The sequence below is a fragment of the Haemaphysalis longicornis genome, unplaced genomic scaffold (genome assembly GCF_048455015.1).
Source record: "Haemaphysalis longicornis isolate Haplotype H1 unplaced genomic scaffold, Haemaphysalis longicornis Haplotype H1 scaffold_16, whole genome shotgun sequence".
Classification (NCBI taxonomy): domain Eukaryota; kingdom Metazoa; phylum Arthropoda; class Arachnida; order Ixodida; family Ixodidae; genus Haemaphysalis; species Haemaphysalis longicornis.
Genome location: NW_027526266.1, coordinates 16,951,598 through 16,976,797, shown reverse-complemented (window position 1 = coordinate 16,976,797; position 25,200 = coordinate 16,951,598). Strand labels below are relative to the sequence as shown.

At 50.4% G+C, this 25,200-nt stretch overlaps 1 protein-coding gene across 1 annotated transcript in view; it reads left to right on the top strand.

Moving 5' to 3' along the window:
* Nucleotides 1–25,200, top strand: part of LOC144166165 (nitric oxide synthase-like protein) — a 527,573-nt gene that overhangs the window by 390,353 nt on the left and 112,020 nt on the right. The window contains 1 exon segment of the mRNA XM_077695765.1: nt 9,389–9,485. Within this exon segment, the coding sequence (XP_077551891.1) occupies nt 9,389–9,485 (97 nt within the window).

The following is a 25,200-nucleotide window of genomic DNA, read 5'->3' as shown; positions in this document are numbered from 1 at the left end:
CACAATGCGAGGCCGGTTTCACGCCCTCGTTGTGTGTCCAGATATCTTATCCGAGTTTTTAGGTCAACCAACCGGTCTGTGACGAAATGCATTAGTGTTTAGGGGCGAAGCTCCTCTTGCTCGGGCCCTGTCCCGTCCGTCGTTGCTGGTGTATACGGCGCGGCAGATTAATGATGATTGTGGCAGGATCCCCCTAGGGACTGGCCCACCAAAGATTGGCCGATGAGGACAAAACGTTCAACGCGTTCGTTGCTACCCAACAAGGAGAAGAGTCCTGCGTCGCCTGCGAGCTCAATACATGTACTGGGGGTACACGACACAAGACGCTCTGCAGAAGGCGACGGCCAAGGTGGCTAAAATTTCACACATCGAATTCGCCAGCTTACCCATGGAGATTCTCATCGTCCAAAACAACCCCTACATAACCACCACAAACATCGACGTCGCCGACGGCCTTGTCAACGGAGCGGTGGAAAGCTTGACGTGTCGAGCCTTTATTTGATGTGTGGGCGAATGTTTCACGGTTTTACCGATAAGCATTTTTGCTTCGCCCCTCATATCATCATTCACTTCGCTGAGATGGCGGAATTTTTTTTTTTTGATAGGGCGCGATTGGCCTCACTAAGAAAACTTTCGCTTTAAAAAGGAAAAGAACCATTCAGGCGTATTAACAGGCGTGTCGAAAACATTCTTGAGCAGCCTACTGCTGCGTGTGTGCTCTCGCCGAGACAAAAAGAAAACGCAATGAAAGCGAGTTAGACCGGATGTTCCAAAAGCCTGCGTGGTAGAAAGACTTGACACAGTTGTTCGATCGCCGCGTCAACAAGAACTACGTGTTTGCGGTAGAATCCAGCATCTGACAAATCAGGTTAGAAGGCGACAAACCTCGTTTTACGCTTGCCTCGCACGTAGAGCGTAGAGTAGAGTGTGTATTGTGATCTGCCCGTGAACTATCGAAAAAATCCCGCGAACTATAAAAAAAATCTCCACTAACGTGAAACCTGGGGAGAGGCAAAGCATGCAGTGTAAAAGTGTGTTCTTGGTGCCTTGGAGTTTTTGCCAAAAGGAGATGAAACCGCTAGGGGATAGAGGTATGCAGCTTTGCTGTAAAAGTCTCTTGTCTTTGAAGCAGGAAGCTCTCTAGCGCGAGGTGTAAACTAGTGCCCTGGTGGTTTTTAGTACGCGTTACCGTAATTACCCGATTCTAACGCGCACATTTTTTCCAGAAAAATAGGTCGAAAAATCGCATGCGCGTTAGAATCGGATACGAAACCGAAACTGCCGAAACATCGGACATTTCGTCTCGCCCATCGCCATCTCAAGATGGCGCCAAAGCTTTTAGCAACGATTTTTCGGACGCGGTAAGCATAGGCGCCCAAGCTTTTCTATCGGCGTTCACACAAATCGTCAAATCGTTCCACTTGCGCACTTGATAACAGCAATGGCAGCAGCGGCTCTCGCGCGTTCAAAACGAGTGATCGGCTGAAGCGTGCGCCTCTGGAGAAGTTCGCAGGATGGGCGTGCGAGGCGTGGGCCACGATCCCATCGATCAAGGTTGAACGTTCGTTATGAAGTGTGGCATCGCGAACGCGCTTCACGGCACCAAGCACGTGATGTTGTGGTCAGCGGAGAGCGACGAGGAGGGAGATGGGTGAGATTACTTCGAGAAATAAATCGCCCGTTTATCTCGCATTCGTTTTTCTTGCTCACAAAGTTCCGTGCGCGTTACAATCGGAAGTGCACGTTTCTTCGTTTTTTTTTTTTGCCAGGAAAATAAGGTGCGCGTTAGAATCGGGTAATTACGGTACGTTCTAGCGCGAGGCGTAAACGACTGTCCCGGTGTTCTAGTACCGTGACTACATGAGGCGACGATTACGACGACGACAGGAGACGCCAACAGCCCCAGCCCTCAAGGGGCTCCGTCCATAAAACCACTGTCCAGGCCCGAAAGGAATGGAAAAGCTCAGACATTTTATTACTGCGAAAGAATGTGTTTTTCTCCTCTGAAATGTGACCATCATGTGCGGTAATCTGTTCATGTATTACACTTGCGAGGGGCGCGGGGATACTTACAGCCTTACTGACATTCTCGTCTGGTTTATTTCTGCTCGCAAAAACTGTAGGCAATATATACTGCCATGAATTTATCTTACCTGTTCGGACGTGTCTACCTCCACTAACTGCGCGATAACTGTTTACGCGTTAGCAGTTTTCTTTGCCATTTATTTCGTTTTTCTTTCTATACTTTTCTCATCGTTGGCGTACCCACAGTTCCATGGCTACGTAATAGATTGCACCGGCCGCTCATCCTCGCGCGGTGCATCAAAGGAAGACCTCATATCTTCGAACACTACAGACATTCGTTATCCCAACAAGGCGTTCTCGGCGACCGGCGCGTCCTTATAGGTAGTCTATATACGCGATAACCAAACCCACTTGCACACTCGCTTTGTTCGCCGACGCCTGGGACCTTGGGGAATTAATAAAAACTGTGGAAAAACCGTAGTCCCTGTCCCATCCCAGGACAAACCCACGGATAACGAGGGAAAAAAAATCAGCTCTTTAACGAGAGGGGTTGGCAAGGGGTGGGCGGCAATATATTGTGTTGCAGGCGTAACAGAGCCGTCTTGCCTAAACCAGTTCTACACGAATCGTTGCTGGGTATAGATAATAGCAAGAAAACAAAGCTATCGGTGGAAGGGGGAGGGGCTGGGGGCGCCTACGCGTTGCGCATTCTCGATGTGACACGCGCGGATCCAAGATGAATGGATGGAGCTTCGGCGTAATTACCCGGCGGCTTTGCGGTGCCACGGATTTGCTCCCGCGACTCCATTACGGGCCGCACACGCTCCCCCCTCTCGGCGGCCGGAGCGCCGCACTACGACCGCGAGCGCCGCAGAATTTCACGCCGGAGTTGCGTAGTACCGGGGCAAGGCGCTCTCCCGTATCCTCCGTACCTTCCCGCATCGCAGCCTTCCTCTTCCCCATCTCCCTTCGTTCCCCTTCGTTTCCCGTGTCGCGCCTGCGACAGGCATGCGGGCGACCCCTCGTCAGTAATGGCTTTGTAACGCGCTGTCGCGGGGTGCTCTCGAGCGAACGCGCGCGAGAAGACTTTGTCCCCAAAGTTGTTCACGGGCGACGAGGGAGGGCGCGCACAATGCAACATGTCTGATGTCAACAGGCACTCCCTTTTCTCGCTACACGGTTGCTGTCGGTCCGTCAGCGCGGTTGGTATTTGCGTAGAAGCAACGCGTTCATTAGCGCTGACGTGGCTATAGGATGGTGTGGTTAACGGAAAGACGCGTGTCCTGGTAGGTGCTTTTTGGCAAGGAGAGTTAGCATTTTGCTCATCCACGTAAACTTATATGGAGAGGAGGCTATCACTGTTACTAGAAGTATCATATAAGAACCAAGGTGACAGGCGTTATCGGAAGGGCTTGATGGAGGCGAAAATGGAAACTCCAGTGTGTCGAGAGTTAGGCCCACGTTAAAGGTCATCAAGTGGCTGAAATAAATATGAGGTCCTCGACTGCGGAGTGCATCACAGAGCAGCAGTAGCTTCGGCGCGTAAGACCCCAGAGGTGTGGCAGAGGTAAAAAGCGCCTCCACCTGTATACATCAAGAGAAGCTTTCGTTCAAATTCGTTACCTCGCGTCGTGGCTGGAGAACATGCTGCTGCTCAGCCAAGCGAACCAAGCAAGCAAGTAAAAAGAAGAAATTTCATCTTCCCCTGAGGTTGTCGCCGGGACTGTGAAATGCGAAGACCATGACTGAGAAAGTGAGCAAAAAAGCGAGCAAGCAAGCAATCCAGGAAACAAAAATCCAGGGGCATCGTTACTAACGTGAAACCTGGGTAGCGGCAAAGCAGCAGTGTTTTCCAACGGAAATGAAACCGTTGGGGTGTAGAGATACACAGCTTTGCTGTAAAAGTCTCTTGTCTTTGGAGCACGAATCTCTCTAGCGCGAGGCGTAAACACGTGTCCCTGTGTTTTTTTTTAGTACGCGTTATGAAGCGCTCCAGCGCGAGGCGTAAAAGAGTGTCCCGGTTCTTTTTTAGTACGCGTTACGTTCTAGCGCGAGGCGCAAACGAGCTTCCCGGTGTTTTAGTACTGTGACTACATCAGACGACGATTACGACGGCGACAGGAGACGCCAATAGCCTACGCCCGTAAGGGGATTCGCTTTTCAAAATCATTCGAAGAACGTCGCGAGCAACCCTTGTTTGTTCCCGGGTAATTCCCCACGTGGATGTTTGGATCGTGTGTTCTGACACGTTGGTAACGGCCCTGCAAACAGGAAACTATAGTTTCGTATACTTGTTGATACCGGATGGCGCTCAGGGTATGTATATAAAGCGATCGGCTGATCCGTCCCCGGTGAATTGCCGCGACAAAGCTAGGATCCGAAAGAAGCTTTCTCGACATCTGACAACGTTCCAAACGTATCAAGCGACAGCCCGAATGTTTGCTGCTACTGATCCCGGTTGAGTTTAGGCGAGATCTACGAGCCAGAACGGCTTTTGCTTTGCCTCACACATATTCATATTACCTCACAGAATATAGGTGCGAAATCCTTTGTATGAATTTGTGGTTATGGTTAATCGCTTTGAAACGAGTCGACCTGGTGTTGATGCGCAGTGATAGAAACTGTCTTGTACGACTCATATCCGGGTTCGAAACGTCCACGCAAACATCCACCCGCACTTACAAAAAGGAAGGAGATTTAGGTTCCGATAATGGAAATTCATGCCTGAAAGTCGAGCCAGAAATGAATGAGAACAGCGTGATGTCCAAAGAAAACAAACAAAAAAAAACAATTTTTTTTTTCAGTGTCAGCTAAATTCCAATTCACTTTGCTCATTTTATTTTCGCCTTTTTTTTCAACGTGCGGAATACTCGCCCCTTGAACTGCGTTATTTTTTGTCCTCTCTTGGCATAAATTCTATAGATATTTCGCTTAAATGCACTGTTTCGTATATTCGTTTTTCCTGCACATTCTGAATTGTCATCTTGCTTAAAATTGTGATTTGACATACAATACAGTGTAGTGCGTCCAGTTTTTCTCATTTTCCTTTTTTCCCCTTTTTCTCTATTTTTTTCTTTTATTCTCGTTCTTTTCTTTTAATTTAGTCTGTCTGGTAATGTTACGACATGAGTTCTTGGTTTGCATTGCTCTGTTGTTACTTTAGCTCTGCAAGTTTAACTCTGAGACCTGTGACTGTTTAAATCGTCTTTGGCTGCTTTCAATGTATTTTTTCTATGTAATTATATATCGAGGGTTTCGGTGCAGTATCAACTATGGGACCCTCGTCTGGATATATCTTCACATGCAACCTTCCTCTTTTACAAGAGCCAATAAACTTCTACTTCTTTTTTTTTCTTTTTCTTCTGCTTCTTCTTCTTCTCCTTCTTCAAACAAACAAGCACTATGGGAATCTGCTTAGAACTTTATAAGAATGTGAAGGCGAAATGTCGCCTTGGTTGGACATTATGTTGGACATTCCAGCTCCTTTTTAAAGCGAAGCTTTCTTCGTCTCACCGATGGCGGTGTCCTAACTAAAACGCACTGCAGGAAAGCGAACTTTACACAACAGAAGGGCGCATGACGATGATGATTATGATGAAACAAGGAAACAACAGCGATTTTCGTGGTCGAACTCGAACCTGGGACCTGGAGCCGTCGTCTATCCTATTGCGCCCTCACCGTTTTTTGTTTCCCCCCCCAAAAAGATAATCGCTCTCGGATCGCTCAGCATTTCCTACGAGTTCGTTGCGCGGGCGTTGGCTTTGGACTTTGGATGCGTTGAAGTGGAGGACTTTCACTCAGCTTGCACGGAGAACACTTATTATTAGAATTTTCCAACGCGGCGAAAATGTGACACCCGAAGCGTTGCAGACTGACAGACGTGTTCCCTCGTTTCTCCTACATTGAAAGGCTGAAGTGTTTAAAAGAGGGAAGAAAAACAGAAAACCTCCCACTACGCTCATTAGCGGCACCCATAAATCACCACTCTACGAGGTATGTTAGCACGTGTGTGCTTACTCTTCCATATATGCGGCTACCGATCGTTGAACACTCATTACACCCCCGAGATTTGCGTCGGGAAAGGGCGTCAAGATTGGAGGAACGGCTTCTCCCGCAGCGGCGGCACTCGCCGTTTCCCTCATCGAAAATAAAAAAAGCGCTGTTTTTTTAATAATACGACCAACTCTCTCTTTCTTTTGAACAGTTTGAAGCGAAAGTGGAAAGGAAACCGCAAGATGAATTGCGTTGCTGACAAGCAGTGCTGTGTTTGTTTGCATCGGCCGCTGATAATAGGGCGGGAATGAGCTTGCGTATAACCGAGACGTGGCTGATAATGTTCTCGGGCACTCTTATCGAGTATGTGCCACTCTCGAAAACGCGACTGCGTAAAAAATGCTGCGAGGGCGGCGTAAAACATTTAAAGCAAACACTGTATACACAGCACAACGTGCCTGGGCCGTCAATATCCGTATCACTCGTCGAGATTCAGTCGATACCCTTTCACTTAGCAGCGCCCATTAACTGTCAAAAAGCTATCAATCTCCCCCCGAACTAGCGAAGCAAGCGACTTTCCTGGCCATCACTTTTGCGAGCACGATTCCATACTGGAGGCAGGCGCCTATAACGTTCCGTTACTCTGCGCAGCGCTTTATCCTTCCGTGGTAGCTGTGGAAAGTCACTCGGCCATGCTACCCTTTAAAACCCAGCGCCAAAAAACGTCCCCGCTGATGAAATGCCATGATTTACGCGTTTTATCACTCAAATAAAAAAGCTTCGCGAAATTGTACCCGCTCAGTGAGTCATACAATAATTTTAACCAAACAATAACTCAGTAATTAGTAATAAAACATATACTGAATTAAAATATAATTAATATAATCAACTAGTTTCACCCCATTTGTGAGATGAATAGCGGAATTCTCCGTATCGCGCACAAACGACCTAGTGACGTAAACAGGCTCTTTTGGCACTTTTGTAACGCCCTATTTTTCTTTTTCGTTTTTTTACTCTCTGTTACCTCGCCCTGTACGAACTCGTCTTGAAGTAGCTTTTATGCGTCGCACGTGAACGAAACCGTCGGCCTAGTTGCTCTATTCATCCGCTGTGCGTTCACCCGCCACGCTATTCTCGTGGCGGCTGGGCCATATCTGAACGTTATTTGTGCGGGGAGTGATTTTTGCTCCCTCCTGTTTATCGCGTCCGCTGGCCGTAAGAAGGACCCATCGGGTAGAGTGCATGAGCCAGGACGGCGCTATGAATGGGCATCCCCCTACAATTTTCCTTCAAGTCTAACAACTCAACGTTGCGAGCATGGCAAATCTTCCGCGTCCTTTCCTGGTTACCGTATACTTGGAATTCATTTTACTGAGCTCTTTTAAATGTGCAACTATACCTATGTTTGGCTCATTGAATCTTTCTTACTTGAATTTATAACGGCTCGTACATCTCGAGCGAACATCTCTTGTCACTCTTCGGCTCTCTTCCGCAACTGGTGAGGATCACCCTTGTATGGATTCACCTCCGTTGGCCTGCTGTCGGTGGCCCGACATCTTCTGGAGAAACATCGACTTTCCCAAAGACTGTTTTTCTTTTCATTTATATGTTTACTCTGCCTGGCCTCTTTGTGTGCTCTCTGCCCTTCTTCCGGGTCTTCTTCTACAGCTTTGCCTCCGAGCCTTTTTTTTTTTTTTTTTGATGCCGTACAGAAATGTGGCCACAAACATCAGCATGCTAGTAATTTAAAGAAAATGCTCTTGTCTTATTTCCTTTCCTAAAACTTTTTATTGCGACTCTTTCATTAGCTCTTTCCAGCTTGGTTGTAACTATGTACGAGGGACTGTAAGGCATACCAAAAATAAGCGAGGATGGACTAATGTGCTGTCCATTTCAAGCGAACCACATTGCGTCCTTTACTGCCCTTAATCGCGTTTTAGATAGGGGCATTCCAGCAGTCGCCTTGTGAAGCGTGACAGCGCAAATGTTACTTTATTTTCTAACTTAACTACTTGTTAAGTTCATAATATTTCAGTTCAGAACGTAGTTTTACTCACAGAAGTAACATCTGGGCAATGCGGAAGTCCGTAGTGGAGGACAGCGAATTAATTTAAACCACCTGGAGATTACGAGGGGGTCATGAAAAGCACAACCATGTCTTATTTGAAAGAACTAACGAGACACACAACACTATTTCACTCTCAAAACGCACTATTTTTTCAAAAAAAGATAATAAATATTCAATAACACGGCATTGTTGCTCTACACAATGTCATGAGACGTAACAGGAGACGTAACAGAGAAGTGATCAAAAACAGTGTTATCAGAGTATCAACTTCATGTCAGCATGCAAGCGGCACGATAAAACGGAAGTAGAGGCACGCAGTCATTTTTCTTGGCGGTGGCTTCAGTCCGCGCCAGTCAGTCAAACAAGCAAACTCTGTGACGTCTTAAGGACTGGGTGAGAATGTGGTTGGTGAATCCCCATTGCTTCATCTGCTTTCCCGGTACAAATTTCTGCAACAAATGGGGTCACTGTCATTGGTAGAGCACAGACTTTTGGAATGAGCCAAAATTGTATTTTGTCTTCATAGCCCCTTTTTAACGCGCGCCACAACATCGACACACGGATGTTGTTTACGTTTTCCACCTACGGCAAAAAAAGAAAGGTGAAAAGAAACCGACCGTCGTGGTAGGGATCGAACCCACGTCCTCAATGTAAACAGCACCACGCTTCAGCAAACCGAGGCACCGCGGGCTGCTAGCTTACAACATGACCTGTCAGGGATAAGCGCAGTGGCGTGCTTATTACTCTCCCCTGCCTAAGCTATCCCTATTGTCTGTGGCCACGCACTTGGCGCAGGACGCGGTTAACCCATAATCAAGGCTGTCCATGATAGTCTCCGCCAGAAACCCGTTATTATCCACAGCGTCCACCTAGTAGACGCAACACCATTCGAATGCCCACACTTTCTCCGAAACGAAATCAAATGTAGCTTACACTGCTATCACCTGCCTGCCACTCTGCCTGTTAAATCAGATAAACAACCGGTCAGTCTTTATACACATTAGGTTCCTTGTTTTTTCTTCTGATTCTTTTGTTTATGCGCTTCTGTTTTCTTCTTCCTGACGTCTCTGTCGTTCTTCTCGCAATTATTTTGTACGCCAGCTTCCCCACTTCTTTATGCCTACGCACTGTGATGTATGTCCATACCCTATGTATCAACAGTACGTAATTTTACAGCAGTTCAATCAGACCCGCTAATCGCATCTTACTACCCTGTTTGTGACCGCATGCAAAATACACAAAAAATGCGGCTCGTTGGCGCCACCATCTCACTCTCTGTGTTTCCTTTCCTCCTCTCTGCAGCGGAGACTGCGACAACTCGGCGAAGCGGCCGCTCATCGTCCGCAATGTGGAGACGGGCAAAATGCTCGTCGACTCGCTGCACAAAATCACACGAAACGTGAGTATTCGCCTTTCTCTTCGACTCCCGTAATCCCATAAATTAGCGAAGAACAGCGGAAAGCGATTTCCAATCGCTAAGCCTGCGAAAAGTCGAACCCCGGAACCGAACCGGCATTCTTGCCGGAACTGATCCCGAACCCGAACCGTTATTTTTTGAGCACGCTGAACCCGAACCGGAACTGAACCGAAAAACGAAATAACGGTTACCGCTTCATGACAAAACGGTTCGACCCTCCGTTGTTGATATTGTACAGTCAATGCAATTCAAGCCTTTGTTTCTTTCATTTACCATCAACGTCGTACCCGCTCGCGCACTTTCCCCTCCACACAATTGTACACTATCACGCTGTATGTAACAACAACGGAAATGAATGAGCGCCAATGTAGCAATCGTCTGTTGCTGCTGGAAGCGCGAGCGTAGTGCAAGCTGACCAAACAAAACGCCATTCTCGGCAGCTTGCAGGGCATATAAACCGACTTTGCCCTTCCCTAGCTGCGACTTTATTGGAGCAGTCAGGATGCAGGAGGGCTCCACTGCGCAACAGCGAAAGTTCACACCCGATGTGTGCAAACGTTTTGCATTTCATAAATTTTTTAAAAGGTCCGACACCTGCATATTGTTAATACTTGACAAGTGTGACCGCAGGAGCTGCTCAGTGGCTAAGCCGTTTGCTGCTGACCACAAGTGGCCTCGATCTCCCGTCCCCACGACCGTTTTTCTGAAGTAGATGGAAATGGAGAACGTCCGTGTATCCAGATTTTGATCCACGTTTAATATCACCAGCTGTTAAAATACGTCTGCCGGCCTGCAACATAAGCTGCGGCTCGGAGCAGAGATATTGCACGGGGCATCAAATGCGCTAGATTTTTTCAAATGTGCTTACACGAAAAACAACAAAAATGAAAAGGCGAATCACATTGTTTTAAAATCTTACGCCAAAAGTAAGTAAAAGAGAATAAGTGAAAAAAAGCACCAAAACGTGGATAGTGCTCTATACTTTTCTTTGCCCTGCCTTTCACAACCAAACGTGTCATCAATGCGAAGGAAGTGAGTTCCGTGGTCAGTTTTTGAGGACAGTACAGTGGACAAGTTTCGTTTTTTACAGATAAAAATACCAAACGATATGTAAGAAAAAACTGATAAGGTGCGCACTTAATCCCTTGGCAAGAAACTGCAGCCCACGACCTTGTCTTGGAAGCAGAAACAGTAATAAAGCTGATGACACGTGCAGAAAGGCCGGCTGGTAACTCACACTATCCCATTCACCCAGAGATTATCTTTTCTGCTTGTTCTGCAGTTTTGCCTCCTTCAGATTTGCTTTTTTTTCGAAGGTGCACTTGTACTGACTGCTCATCTCGCTACATTACTTCTGCTGCTACTCGTTCCGGAGGGGAGTACTGCTGTGGACGAATTAAAGAGCGTCTACACATAAAAGTCCCATCTCATGCTCTGCGCGTCAAATTTCCCTTTCATTTTGTAACAGCATAACCTGTTATATGATTCGGCAATGTAGCACACGGAACGATGGTCGGGGGTCAGGCGGTACGATGACATACTGATTGTAATGCACACATCCGGTATTGCTATCGCAAAAGGAATTGCAGTGGTAAGAGCAATAATGCAGTGACTGAACGTTAACTAAAATCTACTTAAGTGCGCTTTAGAAAAAGCAATTAACAAAAGTGTGGCTAAGACATTCGATAAGGAGACAGCAAACAAATTATTCAGGGTGACCAAATAGTCTAATTCATTGCTACACTATTTATGTGCCTGTTGTAGGCTGCATTTTACTTGCGAAAAAGAGATGCGGAAGAAGAAGTTCACAGGACACTCGCTAGACTACAACCTCGCGAGTGTGCTGTGTACTTCTTCTTCGTCCGCGTCTCTTTCTCGCTAGTAAAATCCAGTCAGATAACCAACTAGCCCAACTTTCTGCCTTGCCGGTTGTAGGATTTTAAGTGCGAATGCACTTCTTAAGTGAGCCTGAATCGTCCGCCGCCGTCGTCCGCATAGCAACAGCTGCGGTGGTGGTGGTGGTGATTTATTAACAAAGGAGGGAAGAGAAAAGGCCTGGGGATATTGTTGAACTCAACGGGAAGTTCACCCTCATACGACCCAGTCCAGGGAAGGGGATTGGGGCTTCAAAGGATAGGAAGAGAGAAGGGGGAAGAGAAGAGCGGTAGGAGAGTGGGAGATAGTCTATATCGCGTTCGTTTAGTCCATGACTCGATGGCTACAAACGCAGCGCTAGTCCTGTTGTAACCAGGAAGTTGACTAGGTGCTGGAAGACCTCCCGTCGGATGGCGTCCGGTCCCGTGGGGAACAGGAAGTCTTCTAGCTTGTGGCTTGGGGCACCGAGTCGCTGGAGTTCGGCCCGAAGTTGTGCCCTTGCGGTGTCGTGCTGCGGGCAAGAGCACAGCAAGTGCTCTAGCGTCTCGGGCTCTGGGCAGTCAGCGCAGGTGGGGGATGCTCGGCGGCCTTGGTGGTGCAAGCGCGCTCCCACGTTGCAGCAATTGAGCCGCAGGCGAAGAAGGAGCGACCGGGCGTCTCTGCTAATGCGTCCGGGCAAGACCCGTGGGGCCTGGCCACTGACTACTCGGGCATCTGGATGCATGGCCTCCACCACTCGTGCCAGGATAGTCCTTGCAGCGTCAAACGACACCACATCCCGGGAGGCTGGAACCCCTGCTTGGCGAGCAGCACCTTTGGCCAAGGCGTCTGCAACCTCGTTGCCCGTGATGTTCACGTGCGATGGCAGCCAGTGAAGTCGCAGTGGACACCCCTGCGCTTCCACCGCATGAAGCTTGGCCGCCAGCGACCGCTCAACGTAGCCGCTAGAGCTGACTGGCTGGTCGGCGGCACGCAGACGGAGGAGGGCAGACCGTGAGTCAGTCAGGATGATGGCCCCCCGGGCCTGGGTGCCCTGCTTGAGAAGAAGGTCTGCAGCCAAGTGGAGTCCAGCCAGCTCTGCGTTGGTGGATGAGGCAGGGAAGGGCAGGCTGCACACCAGGCTGGTGCCGAGTTCTAGGGCCGTGCAGGCGGCTCCGGCTCTGCCCATCGGCTGTTGTACAGATCCATCCGTGTACACTTGCAGATGTCCGGCAGCGTCGCCCTGCAGCAGGGCAGCCACCTCTTGGTGGACGGCCTGGGGTGGAGTCGACCTCTTACTACGGACCCCCGGCAATGTGGTGACAATGCGTAGAGCCTGCCCCGTGCCTGGGGGTGGTGGCTCCAGGCGTGGCCGCTGCGGCAACGCGATGTGGCTCTCGTACGTACTGAGTAGCATGCCCATCCGAGAGTTGGGCCGGCTGCGGTAGCGCTCAAGGAGTGCCACGCCGTCAGGTGTTCCCTGCAGGCGGTGGATGTGGTGGAGACCCACCTGCAGGGCCCGCATCTGGATGGGCCAGAAGCCTGCCTCCGTGTATGTCGCCGCCACCAGAGATGTGCTCGGAAGGCCCAAGCAGAGGCGGATAGCCCGGCGCTGATCCACCTCCAGCTCCTCCCACCGGCGCGGCTTGAGTTCCACTAAAGGCAGAGCATAGAGGATGGCGGACGATGCCATCCCGTGGAACACCTTCAGGGCCACGGTGTGTGTGCAGCCCTGTCCATGCGCCAGCAACCTCCGCACGCCCTGGTGGACCCTCGTTGTGCGTTTCCGAAGCGCCTTCACCGCAGGTAGCCAGGACAACTGGCAGTCGACCAGGAGCCCCAGATACTTGGCGCTAGTGCACCACGGAAGAGTCTGACCGTTCAAGGTGAGCGGCGGTGTCGTCTTGCGTGCTCTGTAGCCCCTCGAGTGGAAGATCATGGCCTGCGTTTTCGTCTCGGACAGCTGCAGGCCACGGCTTGTCAGGAAGGCGGCAACTGCCCACAGCACCCCCTGGAGACACGCCTTCACCTTGGAGAGTAGCCTCGTTGGTCCGTGCGCCCAGATGGCGATGTCGTCAGCATAGACTGCCATCCCCACTGGAAATGCAAGCCCAGCTGGGATGCAGTCCGGGAGTGGAGCCAGGACGAGGTTGAAAAGGAATGGGCTGAGTACACTCCCCTGGGGAACCCCCGAGCTGACATCTCTTGGGCTGCTCGTTGCTCGGCCCACCCTGACTCGTAGGGTCCGGTTAGTCAGGAACGCCCTCACGTATCTTCGGAGGTGCCCCGAAACGCCCATGCTGTCCAGGGCGTCCAGGATGGCCGTATGAGGGACGGAGTCGAAGGCCGACTTCATGTCCAGCAGGAGCAAGAAGGCCACCTCCTTGTCGTGGCGGGCCTGCTCCAGCATAGACACCACATCTCCCAGGGAGTCAGCCGTGCAGCGGTGGCGCCTGAAGCCGCTTTGCTGCTCCTTGAAGACGCCCCGACGATTAGCAATCCACTGGAGGCGGGCCAGGATCGTGTTCTCCATCAGCTTTCCCGCCACGGACGTCAGGGAGACCGGCCGGTACGATGCAGGCTCGGTGGGCGGCTTACCGACCTTCAGCATCGGCCTGACTAGGGTCACCCGCCAAGTAGGTGGAAGGCTGCCCTCCCTCCACACCTGGTTGAAGAGCTGTAGCAGCGGCTGCAGTTGGGTGATGTCCAGGTTCCGGAGCATTTGGTATGTCACCCCGTCAATACCAGGGGCGCTTCGCCGCTTGGGGCATCGATCCAGGGCGGCCCGCAGTTCCCAGAGTGTGATGTCACCACTGCAAACGGCCACCACTTGCGGGTCCTGGGGAGCCACCGGAAACACGTGCACCTGGACTTCAGCGGCGGGTAGAGCCGGGGTGAACTGGTCGGCTAGCCGCTCTGCCAAGGCCTCCTCAGTGATGCGCAAGGAAATGGCGGAGGCCAGCAGGGGGTGCTGGTTGGTGACGGAAGGCTGGAGAAGGGCCCGGAAGACTCTCCAAGCTTTGGCCGGATCTCTACGTGAGTCCATGGAGGAGCAGAGCGACTCCCAGCTCTGCCTCCGCCGCTGCTTGGCTCTCCTCCTGCACTGTGCATCCACCCGTCGGTACGCCGTCCAGTCTTCCGGACGCCTGCTCCGGATGGCCCGCCGTTGCAGCTGGTTGCGCCTGGCCCGGAGTCTCAGGAGCTCCAGGTCCGGTAGTGCCGTGTAGAGGGGTACCTCCCCCCGCAATGTCGCCTTGTTGGCGCTCTGCACGACAGCTGCCAGGAAATCGGGCTCTGGGTCCTCCAGACGCTCTGCCATCTCCTTGCGGTAGGCAGTCCAGTTGGTAACGGCGTAGACCCTGGTGTCTGCCCGCCTGCGATCGCCCCTGGGGGTGACCAGGATGGGGTAGTGGTCAGATCCCCAGGTGCTCGTGGCGGTTTCCCAGGTGTAGGCACACCGCTGGGACACCAGTGTGACGTCAATGTGAGACAGCTGGACCGTGCCCAAGGGACCAGGGCGGGTGAAGGTGGGGCTGCCTGTGTTGGCCACGAGCAGTCCGCAGGCTGTGGTAGCATCGAGTAACTCCCGTCCCCTGCGGGTGGTGCGGGGGCTGCCCCAGGCTGAGTTGTGCGCGTTAAAATCTCCGCACACGACAACGTGCGGGCCCAGGTGGGCCCGCAGCCGTCCCACTACTGTGGCATCCCAGGGCCGCGTTGGACGGACGTAGACGCTGGCCACAGTGGTGTCCGTGGACCCCATGCGCACTGTGACAGCGGCACATTCCATGGGGCCATCCACGATCGAGTCCAGGTTCACTGGAGCACTGTTGAGCACAGCCCTAACGTAGACAGCTGCCTGGGACTTGCCTGGTGGGTGGCTGGCGTCTTGGCACGGATGGCTGGTGCAAGAGCGCAGGCTGCAGCTGGTTGCGCTGGCGTGGCACACGTACCCCGGAAGCCGCAGGGTGCTGCCACAGACGTTGGTCTCCTGCAGCGCCAGTACATCGAAGTGCTCCCGCAGCAGCTGCTCTGCCAATTCCGCGTGGCGAGGCCCCAAGTGGTTGCAGTTCCACTGCAAGATGCGTGGCCGCTGGCCGGTCCTACAGGGTCTGTTAGCCATGCTTGGGGGCGGGGGGGCGCAGGTGTGCCAGGGCAGCAGTGGCCGCCAGGCGTGCGGGGTCCTCAGTAGGCAGGTGACCCACCAGGCTGTGCACCAGGGCAAGAAGGATGGGCACCAACTGGTCCTGACCAGTTGCGGTTGAAGCTGCAGGCAGCTGCTCCACCCCTGTGTGTGCAGACGGCTGGGCAGGTGGGCGCCCGGCTGGCTTGCGTGGCTGCTGTTGGCGTCCCTGGGTAGATGGAGGCTGCTGCTGCTGCTGGCGTCCCTGGGTGGCAGTACGCTGCTGCAGCTGGCGGCTGGCCTGTTGCTGGCTAGAACGTCGCCTGGCCATCTCCGCGTAGCTTGGTGGCCGTTCAGTGCGGACTGACGCTGCGGCCTCCGCTCGGGGTACTGGCTGTGGTGCGCGGTGCGCGCACTCCTTGTCTTCCTCCTCGCCTTCTCTAGCAACGGGGGGAGATGGGCGCGCGCTACTCTCCTCCTCCTCTCTCCGCTCAGTGACTGCGGGTGTTGGGCGCCTCCTCTCCACTTCGGGCGGGAGAGCTCTCGCTCGCGTAGCGGGCGCTCCGCATTCCGACGCGTGAGGGCACTCGTGTAGCCCTCGCCGTAACGGCGGGCGCTACTCTCCTCCTCCTCTCTCCGCTCAGTGACTGCAGGTGTTGGGCGCCTCCTCTCCACTCCAAGATCACGATATCCACCGTAATCGCACGATATCCACCGTAATCGCGCAATCAACAACCGTGCATTCGCACTTACACACTCTCCCCCTTGGGGAAGTGCGAGGGAATTTTTTTTCTGTTTTGTTACAAATATAAAAAAATGTGCGCCGTTGGTATTAAGCCCTGGTATTAGAACGCGCCAGTACGCAGGCCTTAATTCAAGGCTTCAAGGTTAGCGTGATGGGCGATTCCATAGCGACGATTGCGATTTGAACAAAAAAGGAAAGGGCAGAAAATATATCCAACCGTCATATCTCTTGGCGGTGGCTTTACGAATCGTCGCTAGGACAACATAAAGTCTGGGCGAGAAAGTAGGTGGTAAATCGTCAATATATGTGTGTGCTTATGTACTATACAGAGCAAGTAGTTACTGAGTGCGCATGCGATCTTTCAGCCACTGCTGTCTCAATGTACTTAATCTAACCTTGCGGTACCTTAGGGCAAGTAATGTACCTTTTGTGTACTCCAATGACATGAGTATTCAGCTCCTGTTTGGGTTAGAGCTAAACTCTCCAATATATAATTATTTCTCTCTCTCGTCGCCACTTAATCTGTTTTTCTGATATCTCGTAATTGTTTAAAGTTTGCTTTGCAATTGCGCCACTTCCCTTGGGGAACAGCAGTATTCTGAATTTTTATTTGTATTTTGATTTTACTGTCGTTTTAAACTACTAAATGTTTTTTTTTTTCTAATTTGAGTGATAATCCAACTCATCGAACCGGTTCACGAACCGGTTCAAGCTCCCGAACCGGTTCGCGAACCAGTTCGGTACGTGATTTTGTCGAACCGGAACTGAACCGGAACGAAATTATTTCGCCTGAACCAGAACGGTAACCGAACCGGTATTTTTTTCGGTTCGACACACCGCTGTACATACATACATACATACATACATACATACATACATACATACATACATACATACATACATACATACATACATACATACATACACATGCATACATACATACACACATACACACACATACATACATACACACACACGCACGCACGCACGCACACACACACACACAGAAAGCCGAAATTGTGGCGGAAGTCCAAAAAGCGAGAGCGGAGCACGCTGGTGGGGGGACACATTTTAATTTGGTACGCCTTTTGAAATACGCTTTTCTTTCGGCCAGCCTCAAATGGGATTACTTCAGGTCACCTAATACGGGGCTCCGATGGGTGTCCTGGGGCCTTATAATGGGTCCAACATTTATTCGACGACCTCTCACGGAAGAACGCGTATTTAGACACGCGCTACTCTACTCCGTCCACGAACGAAATGACGTTGGCTAATGCTCGCAAATCTCATTCGGCGACGAGTCCGAAAAAGAGAAAGTAAGAGAAACTTCACGGAACATTAAAGGGGAAAAAGGCTCCGATGACCGCTATCGCACGTAATTCCTTCGTGCCTCGTTAAAGGCCCACTCCTGCTATAGTTCCAACGAGCGAAAAGCTCTTCGCGGGCAAAGCCAGCGTTTAAATTTCCCGCGGCTCAAAGCTCACCCTTTGCATTCTTTCTGCACTCTTTTTTTGGGTGTGTGGTGTAGAGGGAACGAACACTGAAGAGCTTCAGTCCGTGTCCATTTTACTTGTACAGGCATGTACGAACGAGAAAGGCTAGGGCGATAGGAGAATTAAGCTTATATAAAAAAAACGATCATCCCAGTGTGCCCGTAGTTTTTTCCCTTCCTGGAGTTTAAATACTACGCTGGATGGTAAAGAAACTGGGACTTATTTTTTATTGGGTAATGAAAGTACTCGAAAGTAGTACTATTAACAGAGCTGCTAGGAAAGCTAGAGACGTTCTGGGCAGGGTTATAAACCAAATCTGGCATCGACTTGGTGTCCCCACATTCGAGTGACAATTTCCATCTAGCGCGCCGTAATGTTCATGACGGTGGACCACCAGGGGAAAACTACGGGAACACCAAGGTAACCAAATGGCTACCCAGGGACATGAATAGGAAAAAGGACGATACAGATAACTTGATGCTGGGCAGGAGATATGAGAACTTGGTGCAAAGAATGGATTCGGAGTGCCCAGGATTGGGGCAGTTGTAAGTATATGGGAGAGGGTTTCCTTCTGTACAGGACATGAATAAGCTGGCACCGCCGACGAGATGCCGTGCCGATGATAATGATGATGAATGTTCATTGCTTAGATCGAAAGTTTTAGTCGCTCGTTTCCTCCCGCATATTCGTTGCATTTTTGACCTTGTACGGAGTGCGAAGCGTGCGGCACATCGGAGACGATACGCCACGTTTTATGCGAGTGCCCACGCTACTCGCCTGCAAGGAAGAAGCTATCATCAGCACTGAGGAACTTAGACTCTCGGCGGCCATTTTCGGAGGAGAAGATTCTGTGCCACTGGCCTTCTCAGTCATCTGCTCAGAAGGCGACTAAGGAACTATTACGTTTTCTACGGGCGACGAACTTGAACACTAGGCTATAGACTGAGAGCCTCCAGTGTCAATCACTGTCAATGCCTCAGTGCTGGTCCAACTTTTACTCTTTTTTTCCTCTCTCTTTTTTTTGCCCATTTCCCCTTTCCCACGTGCAGGATAGCAAACTAGGGTCTAACCAGGTTAACTTTCCTGCCTTTCTTCTACATTCTCCCTTCCTTCCTTCCTTGACCTCGTAGAATGAACGCAATAAACCAGACGTGCAACCTTCGTCTATACAGGCTTCGTGTAGGTTATCTAAGGCACTAGTCCAGCAAAATAAGAGTTTACTATAAAAGGTACTGGTAACTAGAGTGAACTAAAGAAAACTTGTCCAGAAGGCATTAACCCTGAAGAATGTAAGTCATTAACGATATATTTTGAATTTTATACAGTTTTATACGGATTTACCTTATGGTGAAGCCTTCAGGGTCAAGCACAAATGACGCGGTTTTTGAGAACGATGTAACAATTTTGCCTCTAGGGACGGTCTTCCATGGACACGCTAAAAAAGAGTGCGTGTTTTAGATGCGACTGCATCTCTTTCACTCGCCTTGTCCCTCCATACGGTGTTGTTGTCCATCCACACCCCTCCCCCCTTCTCCTCGCCGCGCGAGCTGCGCTCTCCGGCGCTCACCCCCTCTCCTCTCCGATAGCGAACACTCTCTCGCGAGGGGCATTGGATTGGATTCGATTGGGTTGGCTTGGATTGGATTGGATTGGATTAAAGTGGATTGTGTTGGATTGTGTTGTGTCATAGCCCGCGGCAGGGGGTTCACGGCACGTTTCACGCGATGGGAGAATCAACCTAACGGAAACAACAACGGAACCCCCTATGTGTCGCATCTACACAGGGGTTCCCGCGAGGGGAGGAGTGAGCAATTTTTAATTGACGATGGGCTCTCGAAGAAGGAAACCCGAAGGTACTGCGAAAATCTGTTGCGTTTATTAGGAGTTACGTTTGCCGTGAGAATACGCTTGACGCGTTAGATCGGCTATATGTAATGTGTAAGCGTAATTTACACAAATAAAAAAATCGCCGACAACGATTTACGTCACAAGGTACACAGCTGCTACCTTTTCTACCATGCACTCGCAAACGTAAGAACTTCTTCAATAGTCTATGACTGAGAGACGAAGAAAGAGCCAAACTGTCTGCTTAAGCTCTTGCACCCGCTTTATTTGTTAAAATGTCGTGTACTTCTGCTAGGCCCCGCGGAGTAACTTGTGAAGCTTCCCAAGCTTGCTGAACCATAAAGAAAATACAGCATTTAAAGTGCAGAATAGACCTGTTCAACGATCGCAACTGGCTCTTGTTTTCGGCTTATTTGTTGCGAAAATAAAACAACCTTCGTTTCGTTCAAAGGAACTATTGTGAGCGCGAACTTAGCATACGCCCTCTTAACGAGAGAAGCTCAGCAACGTCAGCGGCTACTAGACAGTTTTAGTTTCACGTACGTAGAACCTTCACGTACGTAGAACTTACAAAGGTGACCAGTGCACATGCTCAGCACACAAAGGGTCTGTGTGAGTCTCACTGACGTACGTGAGATTCGGATTTTTACATTCCGGTCTTCACGTTACTTCCCTTCGTAGAGTTGACCAAAATTGCGGCGCCCTTGCCCACCCGCTTCTCAGCGATAACAGCTTCGTCGCTAATCCCCTTATGCAATAGCGGGATAAGCTGTTTATTTCGCATTTAATTTTCCATTCTTACCATATTAAGTTTTAAGTGACGAATAGCTTTTGTTTTCAGATAGAGGGGCGAGTGTTCAGGTGTTAAGCCTGACGAAGTGGCATTTGTCGTCGTCATAGCAACGGTCTCGCGAGATCACGAGTGGCTACAGCAGTGTCTGTGTCTGTTAGTAGATGGCGCTAGCAAAAACACACAGCTAGGGTTGCACCAAGCACATCACCAGGACGGAAGCAACACCGGATGTCGACATATACTTGGAAAAAATCTGGGCACAGCGCAGCAAATTAGTCAAGCGGTGGAAGAAGCAAAGGCACAACAAGAGATTAAAAGCACGCATAAAGCAACTCACCAAAAGCGCCCAGAAACATGCCCGTGATCTGTCTCGGCAAAATTGGAATTCATTTTGTGAGCGCTTACGGGGCATTCTCAGTACATCCAAGACCTGGAAACTCATACGTGGAATGATGGACCCCATGTCCACGAAACGCGCTACGACGCACCACCTAACAAGAGCCGTACGAAGTTACCCCGGAACGGACATTGACCTAATACAAGCCCTATCACAGATACGGGGCCGTGGGAAGAACAACAGAACAACCAAAGAAGACGTATGGAGGTGTAAAAAATGACACACTAGACCGGGACATCACGCAGGAGATCTCTCATGCGCTTGCAAATATGACCAGGAACAGCGCGCCCGGCCGAGAGAACATCACGTATAAAATGCTTCGAAACCTAAGTGACGGTCATATCCGAGCCCTCGCTCAATATATAAACGAAGAACTATGGCAGCAGGGCAAGGCACCATCAGAGTGGAAACACTACGACATCACCATCATCCCGAAGCCAGGCAAACCCCCCACAATCGACAATTTACGCCCTATCTCCTTAACCTCGTGCCTGGGTAAGGTGTACGGACGAGTTGTGGACAACCGACTCACCAATTACATGGGGGACAACGATATTTTCCCGAACAGCCTGATCGGCTTCAAACGACATCTCTCAACGCAAGATGCCTTCCTTTTACTCAAAAAAGAAGTACTGGACAAAAAAGTCCCTGGGGAAAACCTGGTACTAGCCCTCGACTTAAAGGGGGCTTTTGATAATGTCACCCACCGAGCAATACTAGATTCTCTGACCAAAATAGGCTGTGGCGAAAGAATCTACCATTACGTCGCGGCCTTCCTTGAAAACAGGACAGTGACGATCGGCCTGGGGGAACTACGAACAGATCCGTTCCAGCAGAGAAGCATCGGTACCCCACAGGGATCTATCATATCATCCCTCTTATTCAACGTCACCATGATTAAAATCGCCAAACAACTACAGGCACTCGAAAATGTCGGACACGTGATCTACGCAGACGACATTACACTATGCGCAAACCGAGGCTCCCTACAAGAAAAGGCGCAAAATCTTCAAAATGAGGTGAATGGATATCTAAGCTTGCTTTGGAGAACGGCCTAAAATGCGCTCCAGAAAATTCGGAATTCCTACGAATTCACTGCACCACAGAAACCTCCATAAACACCCCAGTATAACTATATATAGGAACAGCGCCCATACCGGAGAGGAGGCAAATAAGAATACCCGGGATGCACCTGCAAGGAAATGCTCGAGCGGACACCACCATAACGCAACTGCGCGCTAAATCTTCCCAACTGGCACGCATAATCAAGCGGCTAACAAACAACCGGAATGGAATGAGGGAAGAAGACACCGACCGAATAGTACAAGCAACGATTATCCCTCGTATCGGCTACAGTCTACCATTTTAAAATCTCGCATAGTCGGGCGAAGAGCATATCAACGCCATAATGCGCACAGCATTCAAAGCTGCGCTCAACCTAACCCAGTTCACCTCCAATGAGAAGCTCCGAACACCATGGAAGAGATAAAACACGCCACCATTCAAGCACAACGAATACGACTAGAAAAGTCCCGCACGGAGAGGGCGATCCTATGGCAAGTAGGCGATCCACCCAATCGCAGACGCCAAGAGCAGGAAACATACCTAAACCCTGCACAACGATCCCACATCAAAGCGCTGCCCCTTCCAAAAAGCATGCATCCTAATATCCACGTAGAAAGATGAAAGGCCAGGGTCAATTTCCTGCAAAAAAAAAAATTCGAACATCACGATAATAAGGTGTACGTCGATGCGGCGAAGTATTGCGAAGAAAAGGCGGCATTAGTTGTGACCACCCGAGAAGGGGACATCATAGACTGCATCACCATGCGAAACACCACCACAAAGCACGCGGAGACCGGAGCCCTCCTTCTCGCGATTCGCTGGGGAGAACGTAATGGCCGCGGCCTCAACATCATCACTGATTCGCAAGCGGCTGTGCGAATGCTAGCGGCAGGAAGAGCACCACTTGCACTTAGATAGGTACTTCCGGAATCCCTCGAGAAGGTTCACAACATTACTTGGACCCCCGGACACGAGGGACTGCCGGGTAACGAGGAGGCGAACAGGCGAGCATGCGACTTCACTCACCACCCCCCTGTGACTGACGCCTTACGGTACCTTAGCACCACTACGTACGGGGAATACCTACAAAATACCAGAAAAGAGCGGGCTACATATCCAATTCCGCATCGCGAACTAACAGCAAGTGAAGCCCAGATGCTACGTAAGATTCAAAAGAACACCTTCATACATAGATCTCGCTGGGCGAAGATTTTCCAACAACGGCACCCTGACTACACAGAAGACTGCAGGCTATGCGGAGAGACTGCTGCCCTCTTCTATGCCACGTGGGTCTGCCCACACCTCTGGGCAGCGGCCGAACACCAAAAGAACCCGCCACTGACTTCCCGTGAATCATGGGAGGCCGCCCTCGTCAGCCCCGACTTACAGATCCAAAAGGACCTAATCAGCCGGGCGAAGACGGGAGCAGAAGCCACTGGAGCCCTGGACAAAGGGTTCCACCTATGATTCTTTCATCCTTTTCTCCCCTTCCACTTTCCTCCATCTTTACTTCAATAAAGTTTATTCAGTCAGTCAGCTAGGGCACCCTACGCGCGGCGTGTGTCGCGTACGTGTACCTATAATAATTTCAAATTACATGCGCGTGGGCTGCGTATACTTGTCACTTTCGCGCACGTGATCTCTGTACGCACGTGAAACTAAAACTGTTTATTATTGCATTTATGCTTCGTCTTTGTTTCTGCATTGTGCGCGCCTATCATCATCACATTTCATCATCCTATTTTTCCACGCGCGATCATCATCACCGCTTGCTGGAGCGGTTGCTGTTCTTTTGCGGCTGTGCCCGGCACTCGCGAATATAGCGGACCTCAAGCGTTCTAGCCCAGCACTCTGACTATGGTTACATTTCATCAGTATATAACAAAGCAACTGCTGGACAGCTGCTCCGTTTAATTGAAAATTCCTTGCAAGTGATTTCCACTTATCGAGATTCCACTGTATATCTAATCAGTAGGTATAGGTAATGGAAAAAAAGAAGAAAATAGGGTGTGGTGTGGTAGCAATCAGAGGCAAACACAGCAAAACATCACCTAGTTCTAATTAAGGTGACGTAAGGAAATGGGAAAAGGGCTGCTGGAAAGCGGAGCCCCTGCTTAGTTTTAAATGCAGAGCATTTCAGTAACTCACGAGGTCACCCGCGTTGACGTCCGTAGTCCGCACCGTCGTTGTCCCTACTATATAAAAAAAATACTATCCGGCGCCCAGTTTCGATCCCTCGACCCTGCGGGCGGAACGCAATGTACATGGTGCTCTACCCACTGCGCCACAAAGCCGACACAGAATGGGACGCTACGAACGCGCCTTATATCGTTGACTCATTCAAATTACTGCTGACGAGCGCTCTTTCGTCAGCAGTTGCCACAAGTGCAACAACATTAACGTAACGCAAACTACTTAACGTCGTGCGCCCCCAGAAATGCTCTGCGTTTGATCGTGCCCCTCGCGTGGGGGATGTTTCACTGCGTCTTCTCTCGGTCGCGGGACCCGTGGCGCCATCTGGCGGAGGCGCGGCACAACTCGTAGCACTTTGAAAAGATGCGGCGCCAGCCAGCTGTGTGTGTGCGTGCCGCACTTGTACAAATGGCGAGTGCATTGGCTGTTCACAGAGCAAAGCAAAGCATTCGTGCAAGTAAGCCGTTGCAGTCAGTCAGTCAGTCAGTCAGTCAGTCAGTCAGTCAGTCAGTCAGTCAGTCAGTCAGTCAGTTAGTTAGTTAGTTAGTTAGTTAGTTAACAACTCCGCAAGCATTTGTTTATTTAACAAGCTTTTTACTCAATCTGGCACTTAAAGGCAAGGAGCAATGGTTAGCTCAACAGTGAGGAAAGAATTAAGCAGATGGCGGTCGTTGTGTCGACTGCTGGAACGTGGGTGCAATATGGCAGGTGTACTTACGGTTGATGGTAAAAAGGGGCGAAGAGGAGACACGACAAGACGCATATAAAATGAGCGCGGCACCAATCGCGAGAATAAAAATGAACGGTTTCGAAATAAAGACTGTCACGCACTTTGCAGATTTTCATAATTATAATCAAAATGGCTTGAAGGACTGCGAATGCCTTTTACTAAACTCTGGATAAACCTGGTTACACGAACAAAAAGTGTAACTCGGGATGCCTAATGTGGGCGATACCTGAGTGCGTTAGTGAGTGAGTAAAACGGTTAATGGTGCCGAGTAAAAATAAATGAAAAAGAAAACAGACATGCGCGTGGCTTTATCTCAGTCCAAAAAGCCACGAGCTCTTGCCGCTGTTTGGGTCTGTGAGATGAAGTGTTCTTCAACTTCGTGCCGCCAGCTGGTCACTTCTCACTCGCACTGCTCCGGGGACGGCAAAAGATGGGCGGTAGGGGCATTCCCACACACGGCGG